Source organism: Anser cygnoides, chromosome 9 (genome assembly GCF_040182565.1).
Source record: "Anser cygnoides isolate HZ-2024a breed goose chromosome 9, Taihu_goose_T2T_genome, whole genome shotgun sequence".
Lineage (NCBI taxonomy): Eukaryota > Metazoa > Chordata > Aves > Anseriformes > Anatidae > Anser > Anser cygnoides.
The window spans coordinates 22,594,004-22,610,815 of NC_089881.1; the positions used below are offsets into that span (position 1 = coordinate 22,594,004).

The 16,812-nt window shown below is 52.0% G+C and overlaps 1 protein-coding gene across 9 annotated transcripts in view; it reads left to right on the forward strand.

The window, feature by feature from the left end:
* MECOM (MDS1 and EVI1 complex locus) overlaps positions 1-16,812 on the forward strand; it is a 318,248-nt gene that overhangs the window by 259,309 nt on the left and 42,127 nt on the right. For 7 of the 9 annotated variants that reach the window (XM_067001967.1, XM_067001968.1, XM_067001969.1 and 4 more), the window contains one exon: positions 12,068-12,202. In XM_067001967.1, coding sequence (XP_066858068.1) covers positions 12,068-12,202 — 135 coding nt within the window. Of the gene's footprint in view, positions 1-10,546; positions 10,590-11,182; positions 11,286-12,067; positions 12,203-16,812 lie in introns of those variants that run through there. The other 2 variants (XM_067001973.1, XM_048059338.2) reach the window with 2 other exon arrangements.

Consider the following 16,812-nt stretch of genomic DNA (forward strand, 5'->3'; position numbering starts at 1 on the left):
TGCTGCTTGCTGCAGCCGGGGTGGCCTTCGGGTGCCAGCACGGACCCCAGGAGCTCCCTATAAAGATATTTCTATATCAACGGGAAATTTTGCCCACCCCATAAGCCAGCACAAGGGGGAATTTTGAAGGCATGGCCACTAGGTGAGAAATATTCAGGTGCATTGCCCGTGGGGTAGCAAAGGCTCCTTGGGGAGCTGCGCGTGGCTCCAAAGCCAGCAGTGGCAGTGGGGTGGTGGCATCTGTGCAGGGGGGTTATGAACTTTATCCTCGTGTACTAACGATCCTGGAGCCACACTCAAAACTCTTTGGGATGTGACCTAATGTGTGTTCAGGGGCTGGAGGGGGTGATGGTGGTGGGACCCTGCTTGAATTGGCCTGGAAGCACTGGGAGGCTTGGCAGGAAAGGTGCGGAGAAGAGCTTGATAAATAAGATGATGTGAAACTGAATCACTGCATAGAGATGCATCAAAATTATAAAATCAATAGGTATCGATCTGTATATATCATACAAATAACTGTGCCTGAAGAGTGCCCAGATTTAACATGCTGATTATACAGCAGTCAGTGGAAATACCTTGAGATCCAAAGAGCTATTGCATTTTAGTTCTGCGCTGCAGCTGAAACTGATAATATCTTAGTCAAGTCTCTCTTAAATTTTTTTCCTGCTTGAAGTTCTTGGTAACAAGTATATTTAATCAACAAAACCCAAAGCGAAGAACAGATTTTTGGCTCACGGAATACTCTTGAGCCATCCAAAGCTGGAGTCCAAACACTACAAACTCTTCTGAAAATATACACCTTTCATTCTAGCTTCCATTAGCTTTTACCGCTGGCCTAGCTCACGCTCAGGATCACTGCACCTCCCGTGGGTCCAGCGGCTGCTCGGCTACTGACGGGAGTCGCAACGGGACGGCCCCATCCATGGCCACCAAAAACCTGAGGGAAATAGAAACTGAATACAGGTGTAAGAGGCTTCAGACCGGTTACTGCTCAGACGCGGGCAAGCCTTGTCTTTAACTTCCACCGCGCTACCTCCCGTCTTTCCTCACAGATGGATGGTGTTCACTTTCCTTTGCTGGATTATACTTGCTGGGTGCATTTCTGGACATATACGTGGTATTTCGGAGTGAAAGCCTCAGATTTTATAAATTATTCAACCAGTTCAGTTTCTTCTTTCTGTGGTAGAAGTTCTTACTGGTAGAAGAGTATCTGTTTTAACACAGGTGCCTCACTTTGCTTATAAGGACCCCAAAGCTGCAGCTGCCTCAAGGCCCTGCTGCGTTTTCCAGCCCCTTGCCGAGGCTCAGCAGAGGCCGGTGCTGGGCTCTGGGCAGGCTGCCCCCCCTCTGCCCCCGGGGACCGGGGACGCTTGCGTTAGTGCTGAGTGACCCCCTGCAACACAACGTCGTGAACTCCAGCTCACATTTTTCCCTCAAAAGGGGGAGTTCTGTGTATCCTCTCCAAACCTCCTTCTGCAGGAGGAGTTTCCATTTATAGCACCAAGCAGCACAATGTGCTTATGTTCAAAGATCTGTTCCAAAGCATCAACGTCTCATTTCCAACGTTCAAATATTTTCCTAGCTAAAAAAAGGTGATAAAGTACAATTTCTGCTACAGATGAGCCATAGTAAAACACGTGGGGCTGTTTTCACTGGCAGAGACGGAGCAGACTCCCCCTTTTTGTGCATGGGAAGCCGCGAGCACCAGCGGGGAGATGGCAGTTTCTGTTCATTAGAGGCAAAGAAGTAAAAAGCAGCTTCTCGGAGAAGGGAAGTTATGGGAAAATACTGCACGGGGTTCGTTCCCAGCCTGTCGCTGATTTTATCCATGAGGAAATCTCCATACCCCATCTGTCCAAACAACACGCCGGTCTTCCTCTCGCCGTGCTGCCCATGCCAACTGCAGGCCGGTCAGGGCAGAGGCTCGTGTTTGTTATTTCTCAGCCCACAAAGGGCCCCTGCTTCAGCCAGGGCCTCTAGGTGCTGCTGTAATGCTAATAATGCTAATATTCATAATTCTGCTGGTGGCAAATTTAGCCCAACATCTTAAGCTTAAATAAGTTATATGGAAAAATGGTTATAAAGCAGCCTCCGTCCTCATTTAAATTCTGCAGGTCATTTTGCATCTGCAGGACTCAGTTTATGGATTGATATGCATCTTATATATTGTATCTTGGGAATGTTTTCTCTATGAATCTCACACAAAATCTGCAGCATGACTTGTATAAAAAAAGCCACAGGAAAAAAATGCCTGGAGCTGTACCACTCACCTCCCTCCTCCTTCGCATGCACACATGCCTAACTTCTTTATTTTCCCCTTTGTTTTATCAGTATGGTGCTAAATTACCAAGTTAGAAATTTCTTCAGCAAATAAGGGATGCATGCCAGCACACAAGCGCCCTGAGGGATCTAAGTCTTAGGGGAAAAAGCCCTTAATTTCCAAGTTTATAGGTAGCAGCACTTTCCTGAAATTGGAAAATGTTCAACTCATTTATGAAAGAAATCTGCCACAAGGATATGCTGATGTTCATAGCTATTTCATTAATAACCCATTGTGATCAACACACATTTTTCTGGTTAGCAGAGCAGGTTTATTTTGACACCTGTATCAAATACATCCAGCCACCCTCTCCCCCAGAGATTTTCCTGGCAAGCAAAATATCCTTGCTGCTCATTACTGCACTCCTCAAGCAGGCAGGCAGAGGGATGCTGTGCCGTGCCCTCCCTGCACCTTTGCAAGATCCCCAGTGAAATACTGTCTTCTTCACACCCCTCCTTGGCAGGAGGAGAATTAGAGTTCCTAGGGGTTTCTTTGGGGTGGAGGGATGGTGGGTTTTGGTGGACATATGGGCTTTGGTGGACATGATGGGTTTTGGTGGATTTGTTTTAGTGGACATGGTGGGTTTTGGTGGACATGGTGGGTTTTGGTGGATGTGGTGGGTTTTAGTGGACATGGTGGGTTTTGGTGGACGTGCTGGGTTTTGGTGGACGTGCTGGGTTTTGGTGGACGTGGTGGGCTTTGATGGACATGCTGGGTTTTATGGACATGGTGGGTTTTGGTGGACATGCTGGTCTTTGGTGGACATGTGTTCTGATGGACATGCTGGGTTTTGGTGGACATGATGGGCTTTGGTGGACATGTTGGGTTTTGATGGACATATTGGGTTCTGATGGACATGCTGGATATTGATGGACATGGTGGGATTTGGTGGACGTCGTGGGTTTTGGTGGGCATGCTGGGTTTTGATGGACAAGTTGGGTGTTGGTGGACGTGATGGGTTTTGATGAACATGTTGGGTTTTGATGGACGTGGTGGGCTTTGTTGGACATGTTGGGCTTTGGTGGACGCGGTTGCTTTTTTTGCTGCTCCTTCTCTGCTGCTCCAACCAAGATCTTTTGTGCAAACCAGGTAGCTCCCAGAGCAAACCTTTTTGAAATGAGTGCTGCACCTTTATCCACGCGTGACTAATTTATGTGGAGAAGCACTTGAGCTGCGCGCTGAGCCCGGCTGCCGCGCACCACCCGGCTGGTTAAGCATTTACTGGTCATGCGTTCGCTCGGGACCCTGCTTTCCGCTCCGGGGCAGGGGCACGCTCGTAGCCCTGCCGACGCTGGGGACCTGGGCTGCCGAGCGGGCACCCCCGCTCCGAGAGCTCCGCGGCCCTGTCACGGGGAGCCTGCGGGATAAGGATCAACCTTGCGAGCACGTCCCTGGGCCAAATAACTTCGCGTTCCTGACTTGCAGTCCTCGGACTTATCTACGAGCGTGACTCGAATTGCTGTCGGGATTTCAGCCTATTTATAGTTTCGTAACGAGGCTGTGACAAAGAGTTGTCCGGCTCCTACCCGCGGGCAAATAACATGGGGTGCTACCGGCAGGGCAGCGGGATTTCGGACCTTAGAGGGCTCCTCTCCCCTTGCTGCAGGAGGAGGACAACTTGTGGCTGCTGGAGCCCTCGCAGGAAGGGACGGTGTGCTGCTTTCCTCCGCCGTTCCCAGGGATGACGAGTTAATTCAGCCGGAACGACGTTAGTTCATCGAGTTTTGTGGTTTATCTGAAAATCGAATTCCGGTAATTTCCAATGCCGGCCGACTTAGTGCCCCTTTAGTTCAGGTTTTGGACAACTCCAGTCGATTATCACAATGGGTTTAACGTGAAACGTAGGTGGGATGAAGCTGGGTGGAAACCTCGTAGGCAGGTTTTCCTGGCGGTGTGCGTGTGCCCTCCTGGGGGCGCGAGGCACGTCCCGCTTCCTTCGAGCTTGTGCTAGAACCATCCACACGTGCACGGTTAAAACAGCAAATGCAAACCTGAAAATTTTAAAATGAGTGTTTGACTTTTTATTGGGTGATAAATTGCTTCTTACTCTTATAAAGTCCGCAGGTGTTTATGTCCACTCTTGTACGCCTAGTTAAAACTTGGGCTACAATAGGAATGCTTTGAAAATAGCCAGTCGTTCCTCAAATTGATTATTAAAATAGAATTACCTGCCATGCATCACATTAATCTTTGCAGTGTTAAGTTCTGCCCATTAACCCTCCCGATCCCTTTCATCCTGGCGTTTCCCCGGGCCGTTAGGTTCTTTCCCAGTTTCCATCCCTTTGCTCTGGGATCGTGCAGGGCCCCGTGCATGCCACGTGCACCGACCCCAGCCAGCGCTGAGCCGGGCCCTGGTAGGCTCCAGGCCTGCAGAGGTCTTTCAGAGCAGGCCCTGGGATTTTGGTGAATGAAAAGCCCTGAAACTTGAACGATTGGAGGGAGTGAAGAGTTAACGGATCCCTGTTGAATTCTTATGCACCTAGATGCAGAGGAAGCCTGCGAAATCCTTTTACTTGGCTTTCCACCTCCTGGGTATGGTGCCTTCTGGGGAGGCTCCTTGGCCACCTCCGGGGTCAAGAGAGCATTTCCTAGAGTTCTGCTATTTTTAGAGCAGTTTCTGCCAAAAAGCTGTGTTTCTGGGCAGAGAAGGAGCTGCCGCACGTGACGGGAACCTCCGGCCACCCCACGTCCACCTGCCCGCAGGGTCCCGCTGCTCGGCCCGAGGAGGAGCGAACTGGGGAAGCAGCAGTAGGTGCTCACTCGCCGTAGGTTTGTTCAGCTGCGGTGCAGCAAGTATGAATGGCAGCATGCTAAAAAATAAAAAAAAATCGGACTATTTTTCCATCATGTTGGGCATCACTGGTGGAGTTTCCCCGATCCTCCAGAATTTTGGCTTTCTTTCAAAATAGGAAAAATTAAAGCACAGTAAAACCCCCAGCTCCTGGTAGACAGGAGGCCGGCACCCACATTAATCAGCTGGTGCACTGAATTGTCCTGTATCTTGTAGGTGTTAAAACAAGCGAGCTACCAGGGGTGTTTTAGGTGACTTTTGGCTCAGGACACGCACGTGCCAAAGCCGGCTGGCTCGGCTGGGCACGCAGTAACCGGGAGCACGAGAAGGGTCTGAGCTCGGAGGCTTCCAGACTCTTCTGTAATGGAAGTAATGAACATTACAACTGAGAACAGCCACAGTCCTCAGCATCCAGTGCCAGAGCACGCGCCTTGGCAGGGGAACCGCTGGGAAGACTTGGGGAAGGGAAGCTGGGAGCGTTCTGCCCTTGGGGTTCCTGTTGCGGGGCCGGGGAAGGAGCGGGCGTGCAGCGGGAGGGTGGGCGAGCAGCAGCGCATCCCCCAGCACCTCGTCTTGGGCTGCCAGGGGCAGGGGTTGTTGGCAGCAAGGCTTTGTAACATCTCTTGGCCAAGGGATTGCTGCAGTTTCCACAAGGTTTCCAAACCTTCCTCGAGGAGCAAATTCACCCGCCCTCTGCTGAGGCCCATCATTGACCCATCTTTATGTCTTACTGATGGAGAAGGTAAATCCTCCTCCTTCTCTTAGGTAACACCTAAAAAGATTCAGGCTCAAACCCCAGCAGCAAGCCTCGGTGCCTGCAAAAAAAAAAATAATCATCTTTCTCATCCATCTGCCCCTGCCCAGGAAATTTCCCCTTGCCCATCAGCCGCCTGCACCCAGCACCCGTGGACGGTGCCTCCGCTCCCTGCCCGCGTGGGTGCTGTGTGTCTGGACCAGACACACAATGCCGCTGGGCACCGCTGGGGGCTGCAGCCCCCTCCCTAGCACAGTAGCAGAGATCCTGCAACTTTTTTGGCCACCCACACATCCACCGCTCTCCGTATTTTATTTTATATAGGGATATGTTTTGTTTAATTTTCTTTCCCTGAAAGCAATCGGTATTTTTGGGGGGGTGGTTGCCCTGTGCACGTTCCCCGTTTCCAACCAGCCCCTCGCTGCCCAGCACTGGGGACCCCCAAAAGGGGATGCCCCACTGCTGGGGGGAGCCCCCGGAGCCCCCAGGCACCGCACGCCGTGCTTGGGGCACCCCAGGAAAGGGGTGCCGGGGGCGGCAGAGCTCCCCCACGTCCCGCCACCGGCCGGGGGCGGGGGGGGTAGGAACCCACCCTCCAGCAGCGCCGGCAAAGCCAGCCTGACCCGAGCAAATGAAAATAATCAAAAGTAATTAGAAGCGTGCTGGACTGCTCCTCGGAGATCTGTGCGAGAGAATAAACATGCCGGAGCCCTCCGAGCCACTGCAAGGCCCATGTCGGAGCTGTTAGGTGCCCTGACCTTGTCCACATAAAGCCGTGATTTATGAAGTGCAGGGCACAGCAGCAGGGCTTCTGTCTTCTCCAGAAGAACCAAATTACCGAGGTGGAGATTAACATGCTTTCAGTTGGGCCCATTTCCAGACCAAGGGAAATTTTTTATTTACTTTTTTTTTTTTTTTTACCTTTAATTTCCTCCTCCTCTCCCTCGCTCCAGAGCTGCCTCTGGCCGGGAGGGACGAGCGGGAGGGCAGGGGGCCGCGGAGGGTGGCGAAGCCCCGGCTGCCACCGCCGCGAGGGCTGCGCCAGCAGCAGCTCCTCGTCCTGAGACAGGCAGCGGTGCCAGCGCTTTGCTCGATTTGATTTATTTATTATTTTTTTTAAGTCGGTGTCTGCGGCGCAGGGCAGGGGGGGGATTTGCACGCAGGATTTGTGCCGCTTTCCCTGCTCGGTGCTGCTTTCCTGGGTCCGTCCTGGGGCGCCTGCTCCGCCGGAGGGCTGCTGTTTTGCCCTGTTTGTTTTATTTCGCTGCTTCTTGCACCCCCCCCCCCATCCCCGCTCGATACGCTCGCCTCGGATTTGAAGCGCTCACCACGGCGTTAGCCAGGATGCTCAGTGTTGTGTTTAGTCACCTTGAGAAACATAACGTTAAACCCCACTTAAAAATGCGGTTACGAAGTGGCTCGCTCTATAAACGCACGGATAACGCTGAGCCTACCGCGAGCACTGACGGCGTTCTAAAAAATCGCCGGCGACTCGTCTGCTTTTCCCCCATTGTCCTCGGCAGCGTTTGCCCACAGGAAGCCCATTAAAAGTGGACAGTGCAGTTATTTCATCTGGCTTCGGCTGAGCTGCTTTGCTGTGCTTTAATGATGTGCTGGAATGCGCGATGCCCATAGGGTCTCCATTATGAGAACTTTTACTTCTGGGACGACCATGAAGTTAAAGGCTTAAAAGAGGCATCAGCTTACAGCCTGGTGGGAATTACTAGCAGACTCGAGCACTAACTCCTTACTGCCTCCACTAATATAGCGACTTGTTTTAAATAAACAATTGCAAAAAGGGACCCTATGGAAATATCGGGGCCTCTCGGAGCGCCTACCGAGCCGTCCACGGGGAGGGAGGAGAGGCCGCAGATGTGTTTCAAAGGCTCTGGCTGCAAAGAAGGAAAACACGCGGGGGGTGCGCGGGGCATTTGCTGGGGGGGGGGCACCTTCCTCCTCCTCCTCTTCTTCCTCCTCCTCTTCTTCCTCCTCCTCCTCCTCGGCTCCAGCCAAGCCCCCTCGAGCGGCTCACGGACTAAAAATCGGGTTTTTCACCCCAAAACGAAAAGCGGCCCGGGGGGGGCCGGGGGGAGGGGGGGGCCGGGGCTGCGAGCCGCCCGCCCCCGGCCGGTTCCCGGCCCCGCTGCCGGTCCCTGCCCCGCTGCCGGTGCGGGGGCTCCGTGTCCCGGCTCCGGGCACCACCTGGCGGCCGCAGGCGGGGCGGCGGCGGCGGAGCCCCGGTGCTGAGCGGCCCCGCCGCCGGTACCGGAGGCCCTTTTGTTTATCCAGCGGCGTTTCCTCCTTTTGTGGTAAAGCCGAGGGGGGGGGGGGGGGGGTGGGGGGGGGCTCCGGCTCCTCTCCGGGGCCTCCGCTCGGGCTATATGGGCTCGAGCAATCAGTTTCCCAGATTACTTGTATTTAATACACAATGCATCATAAAACAAATCCCTCATCCTGACAGGAAGAAAATAGAACAGCTCATAGCTCGAGCCGGTCCAATTTATGGCTAAATTAAAAAAAAAAAAAAAAAAGAGAGAGAGAAAGGGAGAGAGGGAGGAGAAACGCCGGGCAGCTCCGGCAGCGGGCGGCCGGCAGCGGGGGGCGCGCCCCGGGTCCCCGGTGCTGTGCGGTGCCAGCCCCCGGCCGCGTCCCCGTCCTGCCCGGTGGCGGTGGGGATGGGAGCGGGGCTCCCCCCCCCGGCTCTGCCCCCCTCCCCGCCTCGAACAATGGCCATTATCTGAAATAACAGTTCAATGTCACAGATAACAGGCCGCTGAGACGAATTAATCATCATCTCCTGGCAGCCGGCTTCTCGCCCTCCTCCTGCCCTCCCTGCCCGCCCCCCCACCCCCGGGAAAGAAAAATCGACTTTTGGTCGGAGAAATGTATTTGGGGGAGGAAAAAAAAAAAAAAGTGGGTGGCACTTCGGGATCGCGCTAGAAATATATAGTTCTGGCTTTTTTTTTTTTTTTTTTAATTTCCCTGCCCTGTTCCCCAAAAGGCGCCGGTGCCCGGGGTCTGCCGTGCGCAGCCCGGACGGTGCCGGAGCCGGGGGGGGGTTGGGGGGGCTCGGGGCCGCCCGGCGGGGAGGTGGGAGCGGGGCCGGAGCGGCTCCGATCCCGGGATTCGTTAGCGCCTGAGTAAAGGGGAGCTGGGCTGGGAAGGGGAGGCAAGCGGGGAATAAGCCGGGAAGGGGGGGGGGGGGGGGGGGGGGGGGGGGGGAGAAGAAGAAAAAAAAAAGGGAAAAAAAAGGAAGAAGAAAAAAAGAGGGAAAAAAGGGAAAAAGTGGAAAAAGAGGAAAAATAAAAGAGAAAAAAAGAAGGAAAAAAGTGGAAAACTAGGAAAAATAAAAGAGGAAAGAGGAAAAAAAGAAAAAAGAAGGAAAAAGGGGGGGGAAGAGGAAAAAAAGAGGGAAAAAAGAGGCAAAAAAAGAGGCAAAATAAGAAGAAAAAAATAAAAAGAGGGAAAATAAGAGAAAAAAAAATAAAAGATGGGAAAAAAAAAAAGAGGAAAAAAAAAAAAAGCCGCGTTTCCCGAAGCCTCCCGTGGCAGTGCCGGCGATGTCGGCAGGAGCGGGGCTGCGCTGGCCGGGAGAAGCCGTCGGGGGAGCGCGGCCTCGCCCCCGGGGCGCAGCGACCCCGACGGCGGCCGGGGGCGGCGCAGGGACGGCGGCGGGGCCCCGAGGTACGGCGGAGCCCCGGCGATTTTGGGGGGGGGGGGAGGCGGGCTCCCGGTGAGCCCCCGCCGAGGGGCCGGGCGGCCGCGACCCGGCGGTGACCCGGGGGGGGGGGGGGGGGGGCTGCGGCTTGGAGCGCCGCCGTCCGGGGAAAGGGGGGACGGGAGGGGACCGGGGACGAGGGGACAGGGACACGGACACGGACAGACACACACACACACGGGGGGGGGTGGCCGCGGGGGGGGGGGGGGGAGGACACGACACCGGGGCTGCCCCGCCGTAAGGGGCCGCCGGGGGAGCGGCGGGACCCGACGGGGTGGGCGGGGAGGGCGCTGCCCCGGGGGTGGGGAGGGGAAGAAGCGCCGCGGGCAGGCGGCGGGGGGGGGGGGGGGGGGGGGGGAGGGCAGGGGAGAGCCGCCCGCCCCCCCCGCCCGCCCACACTTTTCTGCCATCCCCGGCGGAGAAGTGAAAGAAGTTTGTTTGGTTGGGCGCTGCGCGGCGGCGGCGGGTTTGTTTGCTTTTTTTCCCTTTTTTTTTTTTTTTTTTTTTTTGGGATTTTTGCTCCCTCTTGAAGAGGGCCGTGTGGTGGTGTTTTTTTTTTTCCCCCCCCTTTTTTTTTTTTTTTCCTTTCCCCGTCTCCCCCCCCCCCCCCCCCCCCCCCCCCCCAAACCTTTCTGCCGCTAACTTTCTTCGCGCACACACACACTAAGGCAGCCGATAAGACCAGGAGGGACCGAAAGGGGAAGGTGATGGCGAGCCGGCAGAAACCCGCCGAGCCCCGCCGCCGCTGAGCCCTCCGGGGCCGGCAGCCCCCCCCCCCCCCGACACCCGGCCCCCCCCCCTGCCGGCACCCCGGCCCCCCCCCCCCCCCCCTTTGCCCTTTCCCCCCCCCACACCCCCCCAAATGCTGGAGCCTCCCCCCGGCGGGACCCCGACGGCCGCGTTTGACGCCGAGATGTTGCCTCCAGCCGCCTGAAGGATATTTTGCCCTCCCCCCCCCCCCCCCCGGGCCCCCCCCCTTGCCCCCGCAGGCTCCGGGCGACTCAAGGTAAGAGCAGCGAGCGCGGCGCCGCCGCTCCCCCCCCCCCACCTCCCACCCCCCCCCACTCCGCCTTGCCCCGTCGGTGCCCCCCGGGCAGAGCCCCCCCCGGGACTTCGGGGGAGGGGGGGGGGGGTGAGGGACGACCCCCCCTAAAAAAAAAAAAATACAAAAAAAAATAATCCGGGGGGGCATCGCGGGGGTGATGGGGAAGGGAAAATCACCCCCAAAATATATATATATATATATATAAAGGAGCGCAGGGCCCTGGGGGGGGGACCCCCGGGGATGCGGTGTTACCGAAGCCTCGGGCTTTGGGGCCGGTTCTTTAGGTTTTATTATTATTATTATCATTTATCATTATCATTATCATTATCAGTAGTTATTTTTTGGGGGTGTTGTGCTCGCTTTGGGTGGCTTTCGCCTTGCCGGAGGGAGGGGGCGGCAGCGGAGGTGGGAGCCCTGCCTCGCTGGGGCGAGCGGCGGGCGGCCCGACGGGCGGACACACGGACGGACAGACGGACAGACAGACGGACAGACAGACGGACGGACGGACGGAGGGGCCCGATCCTGCCACCCGCGGGGGGCGGCGGGGCCGGGCCGGGGGGGGGGCGGTGACAGCACCTGGGCAAAAAGCTCCCGGTCCCGGGGCTCGTCCGCGGTGTTGTCCGCGGGGGCAGCGGCCTCCGGCTCCCCGTCCTCGCTGTGAGCCGGGGCTGGCACCCGGGGGATGTGGGTTATAGGGTGGGGGATATAGGGTGGGGGGGGGCACCTCCAGGCATCCCCACGCTGCGGTGTGTCCCGGCTGGGCAGGGAGCATCCTCAGCACCCCGCCCGCCGGCGGCCTCGCTGCGGTTGTTTGCTGCCTGCCCGCTTGGAAGCGCTCCTCGGCACCGCCACCCGCTCGGCGTTGTTTTTCCTTTTTATTTTCGGGAAGTTCCGCGCGGGGACTCGCGGGGGTTGCCGCAGGGATGCGATGGAGGCAGGGGGGAGGCCAGGTGAGGGCCCCCCCCGCCCGGCGGCAGCACGGCCGGGCAGAGCGAGGTGGGAGCTGCAAGCGGCGGCAACTCGGAGGCAAAAGCAGGGAGCTCAGACGGAGCCACCGCCGCCTCTTTTAGTCGTTTCTGCCATACCCCCCGACGGGTCGTGTGTAATTAAAATCGTAATTTCAAGCCTAAATAATCGCCGATGAGTGCCAGGAAAATCGGATGGCTCTTAAATGGCCAGTGTTTCTCAGCAATAATTAGACAACATCTCGATTACGTGTAGACGCTTGTCAAGCCATTTTCCAGTACGTTTGTTGTCCTTTCATTAATACCTGTGTATTCCGACCATTCAAAAAAAATATATCTCACCGGAGGAGCACATTTCTGTCTAACTTGCCTAGCTTATTACCATTTGTTTATCTGAAAACCTGTGATTTATCTTTCGATTAGTATGCCCGGACAGCAACAGAAAGATTTACTCTTTCGTATTCTTCCTTTTAGATCTTGGATGAGTTTTGCAATGTGAAGTTCTGCATAGATGCCAGTCAACCAGATGTAGGAAACTGGCTCAAATATATCAAGTTTGCTGGATGCTACAATCAGCACAACCTTGTTGCATGTCAGATAAGTGATCAGGTATGTGGCGTTCACTTTCTGGGCTTATTTTTTAAGGAACTTTAAGGTGTCACTGGAAAAAAATAACAGCAATTCACAACAGATTTTGGCCTGTTTGCTGTTATGGCAGAAGATAAGGCACAGATGTGAAATGCAGAATAGAGTAATTTTGATTATGGGCTGCAGATAATACAAATTTTCTATTTTTCCACATTGTTATTCAATTCATAAACAATCTCTCTCTCCCTCTCTCTTTTTCTTTTTTTTCTAATCTTGTACCTGATAAAAATTGGGACTGCTTTCTTAGGAAGACAAAGCCAGTGTTTGCTGATTTTGAATTAGCAGCATTTTCTGTTCCAGTCCAACAGCGTTGCTAAATTAAGCCATTGTGTTAAGTAGAAACTTCAGTGTGAAGTTAATGGAAAGAGTGGAGGGGAAGATGCAAAACTGATAATCCTACCCATACAATGTCGTCGCCTGCACAGGGCTTGGGATTTGAATGCACACGTGCATAATATTATTATGCCTTCTCGAGCACTTTGCTCGAACTCGTCATACTTCTGTGCTGAACCGGGATCTTTAATGGTTTTCTTTTTCTTTTCATTTATTGCGCTTAAATCCACTCTTTGTTAGGCTGAAACGTTATTTATCCTTGTTGCATGGCGGAGGAAGGACTGGGATAGGGGGGAGGAAGGACGCAGTGAGGCATTTTGTTTTCAATTATGCTGATGAGTTATTAGGTGTTTCTTAAATCAAGGTTTGCTTTAGTCTGCAGATAATGCATGCTGTTATGAGATATTTTACTGGGTGAAGTTAGGTTAGGAAAGCTACACTTCTTTAAACTAAAATATCTAAAATAGCAAAGCAACAACTGATGGTGTATTCTTGTTTCAAATTTAAACTTTGGTACCTGCGACGTAGCATTTGCTTCCTTTAATCAGTGTTTCATTTTTCACCACTTAATTAACTGCATCAGGTGAATGTTAAAGATTATCTTTAGCTGATTTAATTGCTTTGACAGTATTGAAAGAAGAATCACAACCAGACACAAAGCTTCAATTAAAAATCATTCTTTCCAATCAAATTCCTTACGTAAAGGAAATGAATGTGAGACAGTCTGCTGGTTCCAGCAGCACCACCGCATTATGCGTTTAGCTCCTACGAGACAGTTGATTTAAACCGGTTTACGTGAACTTTTTCAGGAACTATGACAGAGGATTTTTTTAATTTTCAACTTTTAAAATTCACCCCCGAACACGTGTAGCACAGAATGAGCCAGCCAACCGAGATATAATTTTATTTTTTTATATATATATAGCAGCTGGTTTAGCTAAAGAAGCCATAAAGAATATTAGTAAATGAAAAATACATTTTGCAAGTCGAAATATGTTTTACGCTGAAAAACGATAAATTCCTCAACGCAGAGCGGTTATGGAGCAGTGATACGAAAAGGAAACTAGAGCCTAATTGAAACAGCAAATCCAAATATTTTACGTTTAATAAGAGCTGGCATAAATAGGTAAGGTTAGAAATGGAATCACGTGAATTGGTAGGAGCAACTTACTGCGTTTGCGTCGGCATTGGTGCTCTGCTGATAACTCAAAATATACGCCAGGCTGTAACATCGGCATCTGCCGCTGAGACGCAGACACGCACAGGCGTTTTGACGTTTTTGGAATGAAAGTTATGGCGCTTGTAACTTTCTCTTTTTTAGTGTTTACATTTCTGAGATTTGGTAATGGTGGCTGTACTGCTGCCAATAATTTCTTTCATTCACTGGAGACTTGTTATTTATTTTGCACGGTATCGTGCTGTTCATAATTCCATATTTTTATGGCTTATTGTTGCCGAGATTTGAAAATTAAAAATTGGTTGTCTTTCAAGTAGCGCGTTGTGATCTGCGCGCTGTCAGCAAGAGATTGTTGTTCATTTGGCCCTCTGGAAACGCTGCAAATTTACCCACAAAATTGTACACATACTCCAGCGTTTTATGACCAGAGCCTAAAAAGTTAATGCTAAAAATGTGCTCTCCATTCTTAAAGCGAAAAAGCTTTTCTAACAGCTCCTCCTTCTGCTTTCTTCTGGCACGAGCTCACGAGAGGTAATATAAAATAGAATAGGAGGGCAAACTGGGAAATGGACGTTACATGGCCAAACGTGTCCATGTGCAAGGAGTGACAAATGCGAGTCAGGGCTGAGCGTGCATGCGTGTGTGCGCACGCTGTGTCAGTCTGCCCCTATAGATCCGAGGCAGAAAAAAAAAAAAAAAAAAGAAGAAAAAGAAAAAAAGCATGGGAAAGGCAGAAGACGTGCCCGGGTGCTTGCAGGTAGCTGGAGTGCGGAGGCGATGTAGCCCCGCAGGAGCGCGGGGTGTGGGCTGAGGGGGGGGGCGCACCCCTCGTCCCAGGGGGACCCTCAGCGCCCCTCGAGGCACGGGGAGCATCCCCGCCTCGGGAGCCCTCCTTTGCTCCTGAGGCACGGACACTTGATCAGCAGTAATTGTTCACCTCTAATTGCTTCAACTCATCTGTAAAATTCACAAGCAAACATTGTGCCGTACCTGAAAAGGTAAAAGATCCTGCCAGCACTCTGAGCCTCGCGCTGGCCACAAGTTTATGCTACTAAATTCAGGCTTGACTGACAGACAGGTATGATTCCCAGACTGCTTGAGGCAGGGTTTAGGTGAAGCTCAGACCGACGTGTAATCTAGTCGCTCTGCTAAGCTGTACCTTCTGCGTTTAACAAAAAGAGGGAAAGAAAAACATTTTTTGTTGTTTTCTCTATTAGACTTTTTTTCAGAGACATACCACCCCACCCCCCGATTCATGTTTGAGGTTAGGTTTCATCACTTAGGATCAACTTTACAAAAGGCCTGGGCTCTTTCATATAACTGTATAAATGAGCTTTGCTGAGATGAACAGCTCGATAATGGTGGGATGCAGTCAAAACATGCACGCTGGATGCAACTCATATTTCATTTGATTGGAGGTGGAGTAGGGTTTAAAAGCTGCATTTTTTTTTTTATTTCAAACAAAGTTGATCTAGGATTTCTCTTTGCTGTCTTCCTATTATCTGCTGTCATGCCCAATCTAACCTGACCGTATGTAATTCAAGATGTATATGAATAATAAAATTCCACAAACAGCACACTCATTTTTTCCTTTTCCCTAAAGAGACCTTAGTGTGTGCAGAGCTGCAAAGAGTCTTGTCACTATTATTTCCCTGGAATGTGTTTTTTCAGCTCAAAGTCAGGAGTCAATAGCAGTTTCTGCTAACTTGGACGACTCCCCTCTGTTATCTATCATTAAATATCTATTAGTTCAACTTTTTAATGACTTCAGAACGATTAGCACTGGTAGGCTTTCTGGCCGAGCTGTCATCCCAGCAAAAGCATTATTTTTAAATATATATGTTAATGAAAGTGTGGTTGCAAATACAGCAGTAACTATAGCAGTGGTGTGTCCGGGACTGTCACACGCTCCAAGCACATTTTCAAGCTGGGACCGCAGTCACCTCCAAGCTATATTTTTGTTTTCTTTTTCTTTTTCTCTTTTGCTTTTTCTTTTCTTTTTTTCTTTTTTCTTTTTCTTTTTTCTTTTTTTTTTTTTTTTTTTAGAAATGTAGTTGGTTGCAGTTTAAGTCAGAGCTCCTGAAATTGGTTCTATCTGGCCTGTTGCTTGCAAACTTCTGACAGTGACATGGCCACATAATGCTGTAAAAGTGCTCTTAGGTTCCAGGTCTCCTGGAAGATTCCCTTTGTTTTGTCTATGGAAAACTGCAAGTGACTCAAGATCAACTTGTGGAGGCTGTGGTTTGTTGTGTGTGATGAAATAGGTTTTTGTTTTGTTTTGTTTTGTGTGTGTGTGTTCCCCCCCCCCCCCCCCACTCAAGTGTATGCCACTGAAATGGGAGAAAAAGCAGTAGTATAACACTCTTAACAATGTGCACAATGTCAGAGATATAAACCGAGGCGAGTGAACCTACTGCTGTAGGTTGCACCAGATCTGATCACATCTTACAAGTTTTACAAACTTTTGTAATCTGCAGACACAGCTTCATGTTTCAGGTTTTACTGCCTGCGCCCCCCTGCCACGGCTTGCAGCTCGCAGGCAGAAAAACACCGAGACTTCTCCAGCAGCCCCAGACATAGAGCCACCTGCAAAAGTTGTGTATTTAAGGAATAGTTTTGAGGCTTTGTTGTCAGAGAGTGAAATTAAGGTTTTGGCTGTTATGGGTCAGAAGGGCATGTGCACACTGAGCTCACGCGGGGCCCTATTCCGCCATGATTCCTCCTACGAGTTATTAGTTTATTAAGCAAATAGAGCTTAATCCAGCTCCCACTGAAAACCTGTCTCCAGTGGAGCAGGCGTTGTGTCAGCATGGGGCTGGTGTAATAAGGAGCCCGTCAGCTGCGGTTTTCCATTTGTGGCAATTTGAGGTGATGCTGGGCCTGAAACTCCTGCCCAGCCTTCTGCGTGCGCCTGTGTTATCTGCAGCCCAACACGCTGCCAGCGCTGCTGCTCACAGCATCGGCCTGTCCTGACGTGACCTGCGAGGAATTGTTCAGCACCAAAAATGGCAGCTAATTGTCGCCACTTCTGCGGGGCGATAAGCTTTTTATTGATGTTTAA